Source organism: Saccostrea cucullata, unplaced genomic scaffold (genome assembly GCF_032062105.1).
Source record: "Saccostrea cucullata isolate Sc308-1 unplaced genomic scaffold, CSIRO_AGI_Scuc_v1 ctg203, whole genome shotgun sequence".
Classification (NCBI taxonomy): Eukaryota; Metazoa; Mollusca; class Bivalvia; order Ostreida; family Ostreidae; genus Saccostrea; species Saccostrea cuccullata.
Window position 1 is genome coordinate 780786 of NW_026925998.1, and position 20741 is coordinate 801526.

General features: G+C 33.0%; 1 protein-coding gene across 1 annotated transcript; it reads right to left on the bottom strand.

Annotated features, from left to right (window-relative positions):
* Positions 1 to 349: 349 nt before the first annotated feature.
* LOC134270352 (microtubule nucleation factor SSNA1-like) lies at positions 350 to 10426 on the bottom strand. The gene is made up of 3 exons (XM_062752592.1): positions 10285 to 10426; positions 8927 to 9126; positions 350 to 1429 (listed from the first exon to the last, which is right to left on the bottom strand). Exons 1-3 carry the CDS (start codon positions 10334 to 10336, stop codon positions 1331 to 1333), a joined length of 351 nt encoding a protein of 116 aa, XP_062608576.1. The 5' UTR covers positions 10337 to 10426; the 3' UTR covers positions 350 to 1330.
* Positions 10427 to 20741: the final 10315 nt, after the last annotated feature.

Here is a 20741-nt window from a genome sequence, read left to right on the forward strand (position 1 = left end):
GAAAATGAGTCAAAAATGCCTCGCCCCCCTGGGCCCCCTACCAGGGCTCTGGACCCGCTTAAGGCGGCCCCCAGACCCCTCGCCGAGACTGGTTTCCTGCTATTCCATCTATTTTTCCTTCTATTGAAAATCTTATTGAAAACACTGAGGCCTGCGGGCCTCTTGTTCAGGTATTAGAATAAATCATGGCATTCATATTGTAAGAATATGTAGTGAAAGAAAAAATTGAGTCCAACTGAAAAACTTGAAGAAAAAATATGGCTTAAGCAGGATAGAGGGCATACATTTTGATATTTCTACAAATTTCAAAGTATGTTTTCAAGTTCCCCTTTAAAAAAAATACTTATAGTATGTATATTTGAAATTTTTATTTACAAACAAAAGTGTAAAATAAAAACACACAATGTATTTCTATAATTAGAAATCTTCAATTAGCAGAGTTCATGAATTAAAGGCATTCATGCCTTCTTTCCAAAACTTAAACATTCATAAAAATATTTTGAAATGTAAAAAAAAATAAAAATACTATGAATATATCATCTGAGGAAAAAATGTACATAAATGCACAGTCTTTTCTAAGTATGTCTAGAATATTTACAGTTAGCTTAAAAAAAAGTTCAAATACCTTTAAACAGTGTTGACAAAAAGTAAATTAAGCCAGATTTTTCCACAAATAATAGATGGGTCAAATGCATTTAGAATCATATATGTCATCAATGATGAAATCTACCCTATGAACCTTTTACATATTTAGTCTAATAAAAAATATTTTTTGAATTTTGAGAAAATTATATTGTATAAACATAAAGATACAGTTAGATACTTAGTAGATCTAATTCATCTTCTACAAGGGTTACCTGTAATTCTGTCCCAGAAAAAAAATGTTCAAATTAAGACAAACAAAGTATTTATAAATAGAAACCAATTTAACTGCTTAAGAAGTTGAGATTTCCCCTTACTCCATAAATACATACTAGAACCAGCCAAGTACTAATGCACTTAATCAGTGATATTCAAAATTTAATAAAACATTAACATTCTAAATCATTCACACAGGTGCAAGTGCAAAATATCATTTCTCATTCTTCAGTTTTTGTGTACTTTACACTGGTACTTGCAATACATTTAGATTCTGCACAGATGCTGCCTAGCACAATTTTTTTTTTTAATTTCTCTCAAAAAGTTCTGTTCAACCTCCAAACTTCATGAAAACACTGAAACATTTTTACTTATTCTTATCCAAAATTTTGACAGTATCACAGCAATACTTATAAGGGCACCTTTATTCCTGTCTTTCTGACATACAACTGAAGCACTCTGTTGGGACCGTTTACGACTGTGCCACCCTCTGACCAGGGACTGACTTCTCTCTCAGAGTCTGGGATTCTTTTTTAAGTACATTCAGCAAGGTCTGGGAACTTTCAAGGATCTAAAAATAAATACACGTACAATAACATGTTTTTTCTTCCAATTGCAGAAAAAAGATTAAAACCAAAAAACCTTTAAGTTAATATATAAGTTATTATAAGTATAGCTGAATATTAATGAAATTTGTTTCTATCTGTAATAAAGTTAGAATTGGCTATGCGTTGTATATAGTGAGGCCACCCTCCTACTACCACTAGCTAGCGGGTTAACGCTTTAGCTCAGTCGGTAGAGCATTGAATTTTAAATCTGCGAGTTGTAGGTTCGAGCCACTGTGACTGACAGTGTGGACACCCCCTAGCTAATCGGTCATATATGACATGAGTTATGATGTACATATTCTAAAGAAAACAAAAAATTCCAATATACATTATTAAAGGTACATGTTATTGTACCATCGAACACTGGTATCTTGAACATTAACATTTTGAAAAAAAAAGTTAGCTGAAACATATCCAACCACTTTCTTAAAATCAGATTTTACCCATTTCTGATATCTCTTCTATCTCTGTATTTATTCAAAAGAGAAATGAAAGTATATAATATATTGAATGCAAACTGATGTATTGTACAGTCAATACATGTGAAAGCACAAAAAAATCTATGAATAAAAAAAAAGTCTTAATTCATGATGACTGCATGAATTTGAGAGCTAGGCAATCAAACCAAACAGTTTAACAGTATTTCTCAAGTTAAAATAGTGCTTAATGCATAAACATGCTAAGAAAGCTTATTATAGTGATACTGTTTGTAGGTTATGTCCTTGCAAAATGGAAGTGATGTATTTTGTATCGGGACCAATGTCAAATGCTAGCTGTCTTGATCTATAGATATACATGTTTTCTTTGCATGGCGGCTCCACTTTGTGGTGCCCTTGTTTTCATTATTTTGTTGAAATCTTGTTCTTATAATACTCAACATATTGTTCAATGGAAATATTAGAATGCTTTTGTTATTAAGGTAGTACAAAACAGATAGGCCAAATTTTTCCCCAAATTCAATTTTTCCCAAACTAATTAACTTTGATACTTTGTTCTAGGATACAAAATCTATCTTTATGTATAATATGTAAGAAATTCAACCACAGTCACATTTTTTGCCCACAAAGCTTGAAATATGGTCTATCAGAGACCTGTAAGAAAATTGTGAAATCAGGTATTCAACTTAAGAATGAACTTTTTTTTTTTAAATTTTCAATTGATTTATTGAAAACTTGTGTGGTGCTATTTATAACGACAACCTTTTTCTTACTTACCTTCAGTAAACTATGTTGATACTAGTAAATTTGTGGAAAATATTATATAAATAAAATAAAAAAAGAACAAACATAGTGTCTGCATTGAGAATTCTCAAGTAAATATGCTACGCATATAAATGTATAATTCAATTTTTACAAAAAATCAACATATTTTGGCAATAAAAAAAAAATTTTAATTGCAAAAAAATTTAAAGGTTCCGTAGATGATATGTCACAATATTTGATCTTTGACCTCGATATGATATGAATTTGAACTTTATAGTACAGTACATTAAGAATGGAGACTCCTTATATGTATATGTCTCCAAATATCAGCCCCGGCTATTTATGGAACAGAAATTACACTGCATTTAGTAACAAAGTATGATGAAAACATGCCATGTCCACCTTATTCTTTTTTTTACATAGGTCATTCAATGTTGACAATATAGTGATATAATTCTTTTTTTCTCCTATACCTTTTAAGAAAATAGTAAAAATAGAACTCACTGGTGTTTTGTACTACCTTAAATTGAATAAAATTGGTACAAAATAATGTGCTCAAAGCATAATTTGATTATGATTAAAAATTATCTGAACTTCTTTTTTTAGCAAGGACTTCATGTAACTATAAGGATGTATACATGTAAGTATTGTTCTTGTAATCTTGCTTATATTATGATTGATTTACCTGAATCATAAAAATCAAAGATTAAATCTTCTCACTTTTTTTCATAAGCTTCAATTTAATGAAAACTCAACAAACATTTTTAAGAAATGGACATTTGAGCAGTGTTTGAATTGTGCACCCAACTGCCCAAATTTTGTCACGGGCGAAAAGATTTGCATGTATTGATGCCCAACTAGACATGTTAAATTTTTCCAGAAATTAAAACTCAGATCTTTGATAAAACTCTCTCAAATTTATCAACTAATATTTACTAAATGCCAAGTGTAGCAAGGTAACGGGTAGAATTCATCAGCCTATAGGTCTGGGATCGAATATATGGTGAGCTGACCTCTTTTACATTTTTGCTATTAAAATGAACTTATAAAAGCAATTATTTTTTTCAGGCTGTACATTTTCAGCAGGGCTGAAAACTTTCACTAGCAGTTAGCCCTGCATGTCTAGCTAATTTTAAAGCGAGTTTTAAACACTGCATTGAGGCAGTTTTCAATTTACTAGTAACCTAACTTTAAAATGTGTTCTAAATTTCTGCTGTTTTTTTAACAGACTTTTTAAATTCTCCCTAAAGTCCTGATAGTGCTTAGATTTCAACACAATTTGAACATTTTTCTTTCCCTGAACATGTGAAAAGATGCCTGTTTTTAAAATTCTACTACCTAGTACATGATTGGTCATCTTCAGTTTTCAAATGACAGTTCAGTTGTAATGTTTTATAGCTCAGTTGGTTGAGCACCTGACCGGGTTTTCAGGGGCCCGGGTTCAATTCACTGTCCACTCATATATTATTTCCCTTCCTGTTACACAGTTAATTAACAATTTCAATATTAAATGTGTTTTATCACTAAAAAAATAACTTAACTTTTGATGGTGTAATAAAAACTATGTCAATATAGTTTAATTATAATTATGCATGATTATGTGTTAATATGACATATGTTACTGAAATTCATACTACATGTATAGCATACAGTTGTTGTTTTGTTTAATGTTAATACATGTTATACATGTATTTAATACATGTGCAAAAATTAAGACATACAAAGTTGGGATACCCTGTACATTTATGTAAAGAAAGATAACTCTACATTCATAATTGTTGCACAAAATGTTGTCGGATGATTTCTTTTTCAGGCCAGCATTTTTTTCTTTTTAGGTTTACGAACATCAGAATAAAAAAGTCCCATAGGAGGAGGAAATAAAAAAAAAATTTTTTTTGGATAAATTATTGACTTTTGTACATTCATTTTCGCTTCTTTTTTATGCTCTCCTAACAGCCTCCTTACCACTGGAAACAAAATGGTTACAAATAGAAATGTAGATCCCTTGTTTATTTCATCTTCTGCCAGTTGAAGCCAAAAGTTTAAACATGTTAAATATTTCATTTCTTTAGGCTATTGTTTATTTCTTCCTCAAATGGAATTATCTTCTTGTCTTCTCCAATAGTTTTATTCGTTGCATCAGATGCATAAGCAATCCTTTTCTTAAACATAGGTAATCAGAGATTACAGAGCTCACCTCAACGAATGTTGTCTTTAAGTAAGGCAAAGTCACACAATTAACCAACAAAAAGTGTACATTCCAGAAATGAAAATATTTAAGCAATTTTGATCGAATACATTGAAATAGACCTACCGGTACATAAAAAATTTAAACTAGTTGTTCATGAAAATGTAATTAAAATTAAGCATCTGAAGCAAATTTGAGAGTTTTCATCTCCTGATGCAACATTTGTGCAAGTTTGGTTTGGTTTATACAATGTTATATAAGCCTTCAAGTTTTTTGGTAATTGACCTGCACCCATAACTTTTACCTGGTCTATTATCTGAAAAAATGTATGTCGAATTCAGCATCCAAAGTAAGTCCATTAGTGTGCATCCTAAGATGTATTGTCCATGCAAGTTTGCTCAATATAGGGCTCATAGTTAATTGGAAATGATACATTCATCACAAACTAACATTTTCACTCATCCACAAAATGTAGGTCAGATTCAGCATCCGAAGCAAGCCTGGTAGTATGCATCCTTAGATGTATCATCCATGCAAGTTTGGTCAACATAGGGCTTATAGTTACTTGGAAATGAAACCTGCACCAAAAACTTTAACCTGTTCACTCAACCAGAAAATGTAGGTCAGATTCAGCATCTAAAGCAAGCCCGGTAGTATGCATCCTTTGATGTATCATCCGTGCAAGTTTGGTCATTAAAGAAGTCTGCTCATTATAGGGCTCATAGTTAATTGGAAATGATACATTCATCACAAACTAACATTTTCACTCATCCACAAAATGTAGGTCAGATTCAGCATCCGAAGCAAGCCTGGTAGTATGCATCCTTAGATGTATCATCCATGCAAGTTTGGTCAACATAGGGCTTATAGTTACTTGGAAATGAAACCTGCACCAAAAACTTTAACCTGTTCACTCAACCAGAAAATGTAGGTCAGATTCAGCATCTAAAGCAAGCCCGGTAGTATGCATCCTTTGATGTATCATCCGTGCAAGTTTGGTCATTAAAGAAGTCATAGGTACTTGGAAATGAATTATGCATCAAAAACTTTCACCTGCTCACTCAACCGGAAAATGTACATTGTAGATCAGATTCAGCATCCGAAGCAAGCTTGGTAGTATGCATCCTTAGATGTATCATCCATGCAAGTTTGGTCAACATAGGGCTTATAGTTACTTGGAAATGAAACCTGCACCAAAAACTTTAACCTGTTCACTCAACCAGAAAATGTAGGTCAGATTCAGCATCTAAAGCAAGCCCGGTAGTATGCATCCTTAGACGTATCATCCATGCAAGTTTGGTCAACATAGGGCTTATAGTAACTTGGAAATAAAACCTGCCCAAAAAAATTTAACCTGTTCACTCAACCGGAAAATGTAGGTCAGATTCAGCATCTGAAGCAAGCCCGGTAGTATGCATCCTTAGATGTATCATCCATGCAAGTTTGGTCAACATAGGGCTTATAGTTACTTGGAAATGAAACCTGCACCAAAAACTTTAACCTGTTCACTCAACTGGAAAATGTAGGTCAGATTCAGCATCCGAAGCAAGCCCGGTAGTATGCATCCTTAGATGTATCATCCATGCAAGTTTGGTCAACATAGGGCTTATAGTTACTTGGAAATGAAACCTGCACCAACAAATTTAACCTGTTCACTCAACCGGAAAATGTAGGTCAGATTCAGCATCCGAAGCAAGCCTGATAGTATGCATCCTTTGATGTATCATCCATGCAAGTTTGGTCAACATAGGGCTTATAGTTACTTGGAAATGAAACCTGCACCAAAAACTTTAACCTGTTCACTCAACCGGAAAATGTAGGTCAGATTCAGCATCCGAAGCAAGCCCAGTAGTATGCATCCTTAGATGTATCAACCATGCAAGTTTGGTCAACATAGGGCTTATAGTTACTTGGAAATGAAATCTGCACCAAAAACTGCACCAAAAATGTTAACCTGCTCCAAAAACATTAACCTGACCATTACTTTGCTGAAATTGCAGCATCTGAAACTTTGACTGGTACAATGAAACACATTAGAAGCATCTTCCATGCATGTCTAATCAATATAGGACATAGAAGTACTTAAAAAGAAAACTGCTCCAAAAAACTTAACCTGGGACGCCAACGCCGACACCGACGCCGACGCCGAGGGTATTACATAAGCTCCCCCAACTTCGTTGAGGTGAGCTAAAAACTGTGCAGTGTTTCCGTTAACGCATATTTCTGCGTATTTTACGCATAAAAATTACCTTTTACCCCCAAAAACGTCACCTAGAGGGTCATCATGACGCAGAAGAAAATATGACAACAAGTTTTTAAAAATCTAGTTCAATATTGATGTTTTCATAGAAAAAGATATTTTATATGTTTAATTTACATTCTGGACAACTTTCTAGGAATTAATCATTGCTTTTAGTTTAATTTCAAAGTGGCAGTAATTGAAATCGGCATTTCCACGTCAACAATCTATTAAATATTCTTTTGTAAGACCTATCTAATTCTTAACAAAACCGGAAGTGCAAGTAAAAATGGCGCTTCAGCATGTTCAGTCTTACATCGGCATATTTATAACAGCTTGGCTTTGTCAAAAAGGCTAATTATGGTAATAAAAAGGTGAGGAAAGTTCAAATCTTTAATAAACAGTCTTGTAAAGCAATCAACAACTTTCAATTGTTATCTTTTGATTGAGATATTCACGAAACCCTAATGGTGTAATCGGTAAAATGTAACTGTGTACCGGTAAAATAACAGAAGTATACATGTATCAATTATATTTTACTTTCATTTTTTTTATTTTTGAACATCAAATATATGATCTTATAAGGCAGAGCTAAGTTAGAACCCAAATCAAACCAGAATATATTTTGACCCTCAAAAAATCATTTTGACCCCCAAAAGTTTATATCAAAGGGTCATAATGACCCTTGGTTTTAAAAATTAGCAGAAACACTGCTGTGCTTAGTTTGTAAGCTATAACAGAGACCTAAACAATGTCTTTGGCAATAGTTATCAATGGCAGTTTTAAATCTGTGGGAGGGAAATAATTTACAAACAGATACTTTTGAAATAGGAATACATAATTAGGCCATTCCAAGTTTTTTCTATGTTTAGCGTCCGCGTGCGCCTTGGTTTTTGACACCCCATATTGAAAAAAAACACACAACATCAGGTGTCCTGAAATTGATTAATATAGTCAAAATTTTTTAATTTTGTCAATTTCTCCAAATAATTCTATACAGTAAGTTATATTGAGTGTATTTTAAGCATTTAATCCCTTGTTTTTGCTTAAGAATAAATATTTCTTCTATTAAAGCAGTTTAGTTAGATCAAATCATTTGAAGGGTGTCATTTGTATGACTTTTAAGCCTGTGTTTTATGTTTTGGCTTGTGTGTTTTTTGCGAATAGGTAGGTAGGTTTTAGAAAGATGGGTGGACGCTAAACAGAGAAAAAACTTGGAATGGCCTTATCTCACCAACATGTCATTGTGCAACAAAGTCGTCTGCATTTAATTTGTCCTCTGAACGTGTAAAACGTTTTGTATGGCACTCCTATTGGTAAATTTTAAACCAAACCAAGCTATGGACTTTGCAGATCTACCTTTTATTTACACGTCCATCTTAAAACTGGAAGTACGAGTTTGTAAATTTTAAATCTCGATCCGGACTCAAATTTGACATCGGAAAGAAAAAAATTTAATTTTCTCAATTTTTATTTTTTTCTGGAAATTCAAAAACTTAAGTGGCGGGTTTGTAAACCTAAAAATAAGAAAAACGCTGGAGTAATGTGGCTTTCCAGAAATTCTGAAATATCATCTAGGGTGGGAATATTTGACAAATAATCTAATCAATCTTTGACAAGGGTAAAAAGGGGGTCTCAAAAATATTATTACATGGAGGAGAAGGGGGAGCTAAACTAAACTTTTTTTTAGACAAAGAACTTTCTTAAATTTTGATTTTCAATATTACAGGGTTTAAACTTAACTCTTGCCCACTCTCAAATTGCAAGTAAAATTTGGTGTGGGCTCACAAAATTATGTATATCGCACATGTGTAGATCAACAACAAATTACCTTCATATATGCTGACTCTGTTTCTGCAATGGTTTTATCGAAATCATTTCGAGAAGCCATCTTCTTGCTTAAACTTTCATTCACTTTAGCTAGTCTTTCAGTGAGTATTCTAATGTCATTTTGTAGCTTCTGTTTTTCTTCCTCTTCTTGAAGTATTTGTTTGTGCAGTTCATCCCTCTTGCTACAGAGATCATTGATACCTATCAAAACAGGTCAGAGGTGGTTACTGAAATTTCGTCATTTAAATGATTTACAACTAAAGTGCTCTGACTAGACTATATCCTTCGGATTGGTTGAAAGAAAGAGTTTGGTGGCATATTTCTGCCCCCTACATGCAAGATAAATTTTGTCACATGCAAGATAAATTACATCAACATACAAGATAATTATGTCCACATGCAAGATTATTATGTTGACATGCAAGTTACAACTCGTATAGGAGAATTTGATTTTAATATAATGGTAGGTAATATCTTGTACTGACGCCCGTAACTGAAATCGTAGATTGAAGATGCAACATTATTAAGTAGACTACAACTTATTTTTGTTAACATGCGACCTATTTATGTCAACATGCAACTCACTAATGTCAACAAGCAAGATATTTATGTCAACTTGTGTGTTAATTACATAGGCATGCAACTTATTATGTTGCATCTTGTATCTTCAACATCAGAAATGGGCTTTAGTAAGTAAATTTACCTATATTAAAATCAGATTCTCTCAAAGGAGTTGTTACTAGCATGTCAAGAAAATTAATTTGCATGTTGACATAAATATGTTGCATGTCTACATAATTAAGCTGAATGTTAACATAATTCATCTTCCATGTAGGGGGCAGAAATATGCCACCATAAAAGAGAGATCAATTTCATTTGCTAGTCATTTAGTTGTTTCCTAGATAGAAAGTTCTATAATTTAAATGTTAAAAATCAAGAAGATAAATGTTCTATGAACCCACCAGCTGCCTAGTTTTGGGGCTTGTCCTGTGACAATGATTATTCTAATTAGTTGTTCCTATGACTTTTACATCGTCATCGAAGTGGTTTCTTTTTTTTTTCTTAGAAATGAATGCTACATGTATGCCTAGTTTCACTTTAGAACAGTTGTATGTCTTTGTATTTTAGTACCTACTGCCTTTCATGAAAAATCCCATACAGAGTACGAATGATATGTGGCAAAACCAGGATTTGAAGACATTTTTTGAATAAAAGTTCTTATAACATAAAACAAATTTAGGTTTAACTTGTTTGACCTATATATAAAAACATTTTCTAAAAATGACATTTGAAAGAAATGAAAACAAATCCAAGTCACTTAAAGTATACATTATTGTAAATATGGTTTTAAACACTTACATTTCACAAGTTCATTGTTGTAACTTTGTAAGGCAGCTCCCTGTTGCGACATTTTAAAAATTATTTTTAATGCCGCTTCGCCTGAACTTGCAACAAAGCCAGTAATGGTTGACAATAACAACGTTTGTGTACTGCGTCACGTTTTTCTCATTCGGCAAACCTCGGCTGATTCCGTGAACTACATAAAAGATGAGCAATCTCTCACCAGAAGGCGCGCTCCGTGTTGGAGCGATGAGCGTAAAACGCCCTCTGGTGAGAGATTGCAAAGATGAGGTACGAATCGGCCGGGTGCAAGATGTTTCGGGACCACGACGTTTCGGGACCTGACAAATACGACGTTTCGGGACTCGCGACAAGACGGTTCGGGACTTGGGTAAAGACGATTCGGGACTTGTGTTAATTTTTTTCGGGATCTCAACAAATATTCTTTTATTATGGTGATAGAGCATATTATTCTAAGTACACATATACGTGATATTTGAAGCTAAATCCGAATTTTAATATTTATAATAAAAATTGTCATAAAGATATACTTTGATGTGTTTTTTTTTTCCATAACAGACGAATAAGAATAAAGCTTTACAAAATTCATTTTTATTTCTAAAAATATTATCAAATTTTTTTTTTTTTAGTTATTTTTTCTTGAGTGTGTGGTAAGGGGGGGGGGGGGGCAAACTTTAAGCTTCTCAGGTTGATGATATATATTTTAAAAATATTCAAGTGATTTCCAGCTACCGTTTTATATCTTTAAAAAATATGTCAGTAAATTGTTAAAACAACAACTGAGGTCAGGTGTTGGTGTTACGTACATGTATAAAAACACCGCCGGTAATTGGCAACTAAAAAGATTGTATGGTTTCTTTTGAAATTATTTAAAGAAAATAAAATTCTAAAAATATGGAAAAAATATCGTTTTCTTTATTGGTAAATGAAATAATTTAGAATCAAACAATATTTATAAAATAGTAATGATTTTCCCATCATCAAAAGTTCAACAAAATATAAAAGGTTTTCAATATGTTTTGAACTTGATTTTGTCTATTTTTTCCCAAACGGTTTCAAATATTTTTTTTTTTTATCAAAAAATGTTTCCAAAACATTGTCAACGATCATAGGCAGTTATGCCTGCTGTTCAATCCATTTCTATGAATAAATATATTTTAAACTAAACATTGTAAATAAACATATTTTACAAAGTTGCGAGAACATTTTCCCTAGATTTAAAAAAAATGCCATACTTTAAAAAGCATTAAATGGTATAAACACCATGATTTCATTTGATATCGTTTCAAATAATGTCTTTAAAAACATTTTAAATTTCATCATAGCTTTATCTATTTAATATGGTTAGGTGGAAATTTGAAATTTAAGTTGACCTGTTAACGTTGTCATTTTTTTTTTAAAAAAAATCTGGAATGTCTTTTAAATACTTTTACAACGTACAAGTAACCTGAAAAATTTTATATTTGCAAATTAAATAATATTTAGTATTTATTTACAGTATCATTAACAGTGTGTCATGTGCCTAATTATGTAACACCACATAATATTACGCACCGGTCGGGTATCTACATCGATAATTGAGTTTCATTGAGATTTGTAGTCTGTGTATACACAGTAAACATAAATTCAGACGTATCCATATCATTGTAGACAAATTAACAATTTTGATAGTACATGTACAATAATATGTAACGGGAATATTTGGGACTTTCGAGGGATTAATTTTTTTAAAATAATAATTATAAATTCTATAAATTGATGTTTAAAAAGTTGAATATGGAACATTTCAGATTCTGATTTAAAACAACTACCCGTAAAACGTAAAGTTTTTACTGCTCGTGTGCTAGCTTGAGCCTTTGTAAATTCTGCAAATAAATATGAAATGAAATACCTAAAATTATTATTAAAAAAGGAGAGAAAGATAGTCTTAGAAAGAAAAACACGTCCGTGGTCTTCACACAGTAGTTACGAAATTCCAAAATTGTGGTCACAAGCAGTTATAATACCTATCCATAAAAAGGGCAGTATATCTGATCCAGGGAACTACAGAGGCATAAGTATTACTAGTAGCCTTGGAAAATTGTTTACTTCTATTTTAAATGAAAGGATCGCTTCCTGGAACTCCGAGGAGTCAATTATTACAGATGCACAATTCGGTTTTCAATCTGGACGCTCTACTGTAGATGCCATATTTTCCCTACAAAGTTTGATCGCTCAAAAATTAAATAAAAAACAACGTCTTTACTGTTGCTTCATTGATTACAAAAAAGCTTTCGATACCATTAACCGGGATAAATTATGGCACAAGCTCATCAAATTAGGGATTACTGGAAAACTCATTAGGATCATCCAATCATTATATTCTGATGTTCGAGCCTGTGTGAAACATGCCGGCCAAGTATCGGATATATTTAGTGTTAAAAATGGTTTAATGCAAGGAGAAGTTCTATCACCAATCCTATTCAACGTGTATGTGGACGACCTTGAAAATCATTTTATAAGTGAAAATTCTCCATCAGTGGAATTGCGAGAGCTTAATCTATTCATTTTAATGTTTGCTGATGATACAGTAATATTTGCCAGTTCACCCGAGGAGTTGCAAGCAATGCTCGATTCTCTGTATCGTTATGTTTCTACATGGGACCTGACCGTAAATGCATCAAAAACAAAGATAATGGTATTCCGAAACAGTGGAACAGTAAATTCGTCGTGGACTTACAATGGTGAAATCCTCGAGTGCGTCGATTCTTTTAATTATCTAGGCCTTACATTGTTTTATAATGGTAAATTTGCTTCCACCCAGAAAAAGCTGGCAGACCAGGGACGAAAGGCACTTTTTGGACTAAATCGAAATATTCAAATGTTTGAATTTAATGCAGAAACACATTGTCAATTGTTTGATACATATATATTAAGTGTTTTGAATTATGGTTGTGAAATTTGGGGTTTCCACAAATCACCTGAAATAGAGCGCATACATCTTATGTTCTGTAAAAATTTGCTAGGAGTTAAAAGATCTACATGTAGTTACATGGTTTATCGTGAATTGGGTCGATATCCACTAATCATATCGAGAAAAATCAGAATAATGAAATACTGGTGTAAATTGCTTCATACAAATAATTGTATATTGAAATCTTCCTATGAATATCTATTGCACAATGCAGAAAGTAAATTACATTCTAAAATTAATTGGGCAAGGGATGTTAAAGATGAATTGTTTAGAATGGGACTTGGAAATTTTTGGTTTAAGCAAGATTCTATTAATACAACACAGTTTATATCTTTGTACAAGGAAAGACTGTTGGATAATTACCTTCAAGATTGTAATGCTTTTTTCGAAAATTCAACAAAATGTTTTTTGTACAAACACATTGTGTGTGACAATTTTTCAAAAATCCATGTATATTTGACAAAACCTATTTATTCTATATTGAAGAAAAATATTACAAGAATAAGGCTTTCTTCCCATAACTTAAGTATAGAAGCAGGAAGATATCAGAAAATTGGTAGAAGCAGTAGATTATGTCAATTTTGTAGTAATCACTGTATAGAAGATGAATATCATTTTTTACTTGAATGTCCTAATTATGAAACTTTAAGGAAAAAATATATCAAACCATATTATTTCAGATCACCAAATATGTACAAGCTTACTCAGTTACTCAGCTCTCATGATGTTAGGGTTTTAATTGGTTTAGGGAAATTTATTCTCCATGCCATGAAATTAAGAAATAATGAATAATATAATCCATATGTATTCATGTATTATATACTATAATAATAGTATTTTTTCATTTAAGAATTGAGAATTAGAAGCATATTGTATATCTGTTACAAGAAACAATGAATAATATAATTCATATATATACATGTACTATATGCCATAGTAATTTTTCATGTAATAATGGAGAATTGGAAATATATAATTGTATATCTGTTACAAGAAATAACGAATAATATAATTCATATGTATTCATGTTTTACTGAGTATATCATGCTATAATAATTTTTCATATAATAATGGAGAATTTGAAATATATTGTATATCTGTTGGTGTACCAGTATGGGAGTCAGGCAGATGGACACTAGGGGTTCCAACCCCCGCAGACTCTCACCTCTCGTTCATTATGTATATTTGTTTATATAAACTGATGAGCCGTATGGCTTAAAGTTATTGAATAAGGAATTATATATATACGACTGTATTCTACAAACTCTCGAATCAAACACTAGAAATAAATCAAATACACATTAAAAAAAACATTTTTTGAATTAAATTTTGGTCAATTGTTAACCAACTATTTTATAAAGGTAATATATCAAATACTGAAATAAGAAATTAAAGAGACAACACCGCGGGCGTTTGATTTTCTCGGCAGGCGTGCTCCATGCCGTATGCAAACTTTAAAACTAATAAAAACTCCAATCTGTGCTTTTTAAATAATAAATTGCGTATCAAACTAAGAAATCATACATGTATAAACTTAAAAACACAAGTAAACAAGTTTTATTTCATTTCCTTAACAAAATATTTAGAAGTCCCGAAACGTGTTAGCCCAAGTCCCGAAACGTGTTAACCTAAGTCCCGAAACGTGTTGTCAGGTCCCGAAACGTCGTTTACATCTCATAGGCTTTTTATTGAAGTTAAAAATGCACAGTTGTAGCGTTTTGTTATAAATTATTTTTTTATATTTGTTAACACGTTTATATTGATAATACTGTCACATTTTCTAATCGCGTTCCTAAAAAATATAACCAAGAATACACGACTATAAGACGTGAGTTACTTCGTATGTTTTCTTCGTCTTTTCACTTTTGATCCGGATACTTGGATGCAATCTATGGATTGTTTGAATCAATCAAAGAAAGAGGTTTAAATGTTTAGGTTTATAAAAACTTACTTCATTATTTCTCTACAAATTTTATTAATTTAATCAGGGGCATTTGTTTCTATGCTAATTTTAACTCATAGTATAGTAATGATATTTTAAAAATATTGATTTTAAAAATATATATCACAAAAAAAAAACTCCAAACAAACAAATACAAAACAAAATAAAAAAACAAACAAGTGTTTGTTCTTTGTAAATAAACCCTTCAACGCCCTTTAAAAATCCAGAGGCGTTTGTAAATTGACATATCTAGTTCTTTTTAAATCGCTTGCATAGCTGCTACAAAATAAAATGAATAATACATGTATATTACTACTGGTTTAAGTAACGTTGAAATCTCGAGGAAATCAAGATATTAGAGGTATTTGCCCGCTTGGGTGGCGGGTCGGGGTACTTGCCCCAATTTCGACAGACAAGATATTTTGCCTGCCCTCTGATTTTAAAAACCTGCCATAATTCAATAATTTAATAGTGAGATACAGGGGCGTACGGGGGGGGGGGGGGCTACCCCCCACTTTTTTCCCAACCTTACTTAGACTATAGGAAATGTTAAATGAAAGCCTGGTTGCCCTCCCCCCCACACTTTTAGTGATGTACCGAAAATGTATTATTAGAACTGGTAGTAAAAGTAGTTGACACTGAGAAAGTTTGTTTACCTACCCCCCCCCCTCCCCACGAAATTCCAGGTAAGTAAAAAATGTTTTTTTCTCTGGCTGCCCCCCCCCCCCACTTTCAAAAACGATGCTACGCCACTGAGATATAATCGAACAGGAGAAGCAACGGCTCCCCCCTCCCCTGTCGGCAATTAAAATCGATGATTCGTGCCTAAAAGAAATTCAGTCTTTGTTGGTCTTTTAATTAAAGAGGTTCTATTTCAAAGTCGTTTCTTTCAGAAAAAAGAGCCATAATAATATTGTTCAATGGACATAAGCAGTCTTTTTCCGGCAATTGGCGATGTCATGCACTGACTACATGTATTACATCAAAGTACTCAGAAGTACAGAGAGCCGGGCTCATTTACAGAGTAGAATGGATTTCTTACATGAATCACGTTTATATTCTGAAGAAAAAATTATTTTAAAACTATCAATATAAATGATAAGACACTGAGAGTGAGTTTTTCAATCCTAATACCACGGTCCGATTTTGTCAGAATCAGAATTAATCTGGTACCGCAGCTGAATGTAAACACACAGGCCAGTCTGGTTCCCTCTCCTGCTTTACCTCGTATGTGTAGAGAACTACGGTAACACTGATTATCAAAAATCCTTACGCTAATGAACTATCAATCTCTCACCAGAGGGCGCGCTCAGCTTACACCTCTGTTGTCGTCTAAAAAGTAGCGCGGATTGTCAAATAATTATTTGTCGACAAAAATTGTATAAACATTGATTGTTTGGTATGTTTTCTCAAAAAATGTTACATGTTTTAAGCTCTCTGGTAGTAAATATTTCCTGACTTTGTCTCCTTGGTTTCAAAATGTAAATATGTGTAAAAATTCAGAACAAAATAGTGCCGTATATATTGAAGCTATTTTAATATATATCCAAATTTTGAAAGAACAAAAGAAGTGCTACAGATTGATATTTCTAATTTCATTAAAAAAAATTACCAAGTTGGTGGAAATCTATAATTTTATTTATTTTCGTTTTACAAGATTCTTGTAATTTAGACGATAACAGAGGTGTTGGAGCGATGAGCGTAAAACGCCCTCTGGTGAGAGATTGATGAACTATGTTCTTCGACTTATGAAGTTTTCAAAGTCATTACTACTAATATTTATTTTATATAGATAAAACTTCGTTTTATTTTTGTTGCTTTATTTAGCGTTTGTATTATCTCAAAAGCGGTTGAGAGTAAGAACTATATTTTTGCACGTAACTTTAAAATGGCGACTATGGGGTCAACATCCTGCCTTGAACAGGATCACATAAGCCGGCAATTGCTCTTTGAGCAATAAGCCCGGCTAAAAATTGAGGGGTTTATTTGTAAAGTTTCTCGTCTCTTTGTGGATTTTTTTATTATGTGGCATGTATGAAATACACCCTTTCATTTTGTTATGCTCCCGAGGATGAAACTTTAAAACTTTTTATAGTCTGTCAAAAAGCCCTTCAGGGTTTTAATGTAATAAACTTTATAATATATCATGACGATTAAAGGTTAAATATTATTTTCAGAAAATACAAAATGATATAGCATTACTAGTATTTCCACGATCAAAACATTAAGTTTTTTTATGAGTAATAGTAAATTATTCCCGTTTTGAAGACAGACTAAATACTGAGTAATTTTTTTTTTTGAAATTTCTCCGTATGGGATTTTGATTGCTTTCATCGCTCAAACGAGGATTGAAAACGCAGAAAGTTGTTTAATTTCAAATCAGAATGTACTATTTTAATTTTCTAGTGACAAAAACAAATAAAATACCCGTTTAACATATTCATTCCGACATAAATTTTTCAGTAGAACGTAATATGATGGGTTTCTGTAACAAGAGGCTAAAATGGCGCGAAACTCAGAATGATGACGTAACGTCATAATCAGTTTTACTTGTGACGTAAATAAGCTAACGGTAGGCCCAAAATAGGCCCGCGGCACTTAACGTAGTATTTGAAAATAGGCCCAAAATAGGCCCGCGGCACAAAGAATGTTAAAACAAAGGGCCCATGGGCCACATCGCTCACCTGAGAAGCTTTGACCATTCTGTTCTTTACCAGATTTCCCCCTTTAAATACATACTGCGACCTCATCCTACCCCACTGATCATAATTTAGACATTTTGAAATCTACACGACCCCAGGATGCTTCCATGTGCACATATTAAAGTTTTAGCTTTTCTGACCCAGTGGTTCTTGAGAAGAAGATTTTCAAAGATTTTTCCTATATATTGTAAAACTTGGATTTCCCAATGTGGCCCCGCCCTACTCCCAGGGGTCATGATTTGAACAATTTAGAATCTACACTACCCCAGGATGCTTCCAAATAAGTTTCAGCTTTTCTGGCCCAGTGGTTCTTGAGAAGAAGATTTTTAAAGATTTTTCCTATATATTTCTATGTAAAACTTGGATTCCCCATTGTGGCCCCGCCCTACCCCCGAGGGTCATGTTTTTGAATAATTTAGAATCTACACTACCCCAGGATGCTTCCACGTAAGTTTCAGCTTTTCTGGCCCAGTGGTTCTTGAGAAGAAGATTTTCAAATATTTTTCCTATATATTTCTATGTAAAACTTGGATTCCCCATTGTGGCCCCGTCCTACTCCCGGGGGTCATGATTTCAACAATTTAGAATCTACACTACCCCAGGATGCTTCCACGTAAGTTTCAGCTTTTCTGGCCCAGTGGTTCTTGAGAAGAAGATTTTTAAAGATTTTTCCTATATATTTCTATGTAAAACTTGGATTCCCCATTGTGGCCCCGCCCTACCCCCGGGGGTCATGATTTGAACAATTTAGAATCTACATTACCTGAGGATGCTTCCACATAAGTTTCAGCTTTTCTGGCCCAGTGGTTCTTGAGAAGAAGATTTTCAAAGATTTTTCCTATATATTTCTATGTAAAACTTGGATTCCCCATTGTGGCCCCGCCCTACCCCTGGGGGTCATGATTTGAACAATTTAGAATCTACACTACCCCAGGATGCTTCCACATAAGTTTCAGCTTTTCTGGCCCAGTGGTTCTTGAGAAGAAGATTTTTTAATGACCCCACCCTATTTTTGTCTTTTCTTGATTATCTCCCCTTGTGAGGAGACTTGGCCCTTCATTTTAACAATTTAAATTCCCCTTCACCCAAGGATGCTTTGTACCAAGTTTGGTCAAAATTGGCCCAGTGGTTCTTGAGAAGAAGTCAAAAATGTGAAAAGTTTACAGACGGACAGACAGACGGACGGACGGACGACGGACAAAATGTGATTGGAAAAGCTCACTTGAGCCTTCGGCTCAGGTGAGCTAATAAAACGTATTAAAATCTTTATATGAAAAAGATAATATATTGACAAAATGAACTATATTAAATTTAATATTTAGTTGTATAAAGAGAAGAAGAATAATAGAATTTATAGATTCTAATTCATTTATTATTTGAAAAGTAAATTTTCTATAATGTTAGAAATTATAACATTTTTCTAGTGTTCTAGTAAATATTTTACTTTTTAATTTTTTGATTTATTGACTTGACTCTGTACCATATCAGTATCAGTATACTTTGCTTTGAAATTATAGCATGACATGTATGTTACATATATTTACCTTCCAATGGTCCTGACTACCCTTACAGGTTTCAAATATAACAGACCCAGCATCAAGTTTGAAAGGTGGGAAGCCAGAGAAAAAAATCAACTTACCTGATAGACAACATGAAAAAAGGTAATAAAAGTCGGAATATTGGATTATTACTCGAAACTCAAAACTCCTGTTTCGAAGGGTGTTTTGCGTAAGGCTTTCAATATCAAATTTTATTCATAACCGTTATTTAACTATATACCACTATACTGCACTTTATAAAGCGAGGTCAAACCGACCTTTGAATGAACATTTTCTTTTTAAAAAATGATGTTTGGGAAGAAAGGTAGGCGCCCCTTTACAAGTTTACAGTGTATGCTAGCACAGGAGTCTGAAGTTTTTATCGTCAAAAAAAAAAAAAAAAAAAAATCCGGAAAAAAATTTTCCTACCCTTAACTAAAAAACCCCCAGGATGGCAACGTGTTTTGGGGGGACCCACCTAAACAAATAGATCTGGGCTTGGTCGGAAAAATCTCGCAACTAATTCAGTATCCGGAGTGTTTGTGCTATTTATTCAAGTTAAGAAATCAAATCTGCTTGACGACTACGGGCCGTTCCTAGCCCTTTTTCCACTTTGACAGCTCATCCTGGACTCCATGCCACTAAACCGGAAGAGAATCTCGCAGTGTATATTTGACGTTTATAAAAACTTGTTCAAATGAAATAAAATAAATAATTGTTCAACGTAATTTTATTCAGTTATTTTAAATATATTTAAGAGAACTTTAAAAAGTTATTTATTCTTTTTATTACTTTTACGACGATGTGTACCAGGGACAGATAATTCAGTTTATACAAGCGCCAAATTTAAATCACTGAAAAGCCATGTCGACAAAGAGCCAAACAGTTAGACTAAGCGCCCTTATAAAGCATTATTTTGTTTGAAAAATATATCTTTTTATTGATCACGTATGGTAACATAAAATTGTACATGAAGTTTTACATGCATTTTTTGGGTTCTTTTCTTCAATTACGTCATATATTCACCTCGAAGTTCATTTCCGGTTTAGTGGCATGGAGTCCAGGATGAGCTGTCAAACTGGAAAAAAGGCCATGAACAGCCCGTAGTCGTCAAGTAGATTTGATTTCTTAACTTGAATAAATAGCGCAAACACTCCGGATACTGAATTTGTTGCGAGATTTTTCCGACCAAGCCCAGATCTATTTGTTTAGGTGGGTTCCCCCAAAACACGTTGCCATCCTGGGGTTTTTTTTAGTTAAGGGTAGGAAAAATTTTTTCCGGAATTTTTTTTTATTTTATTTATTTTTTTTTTTTTACG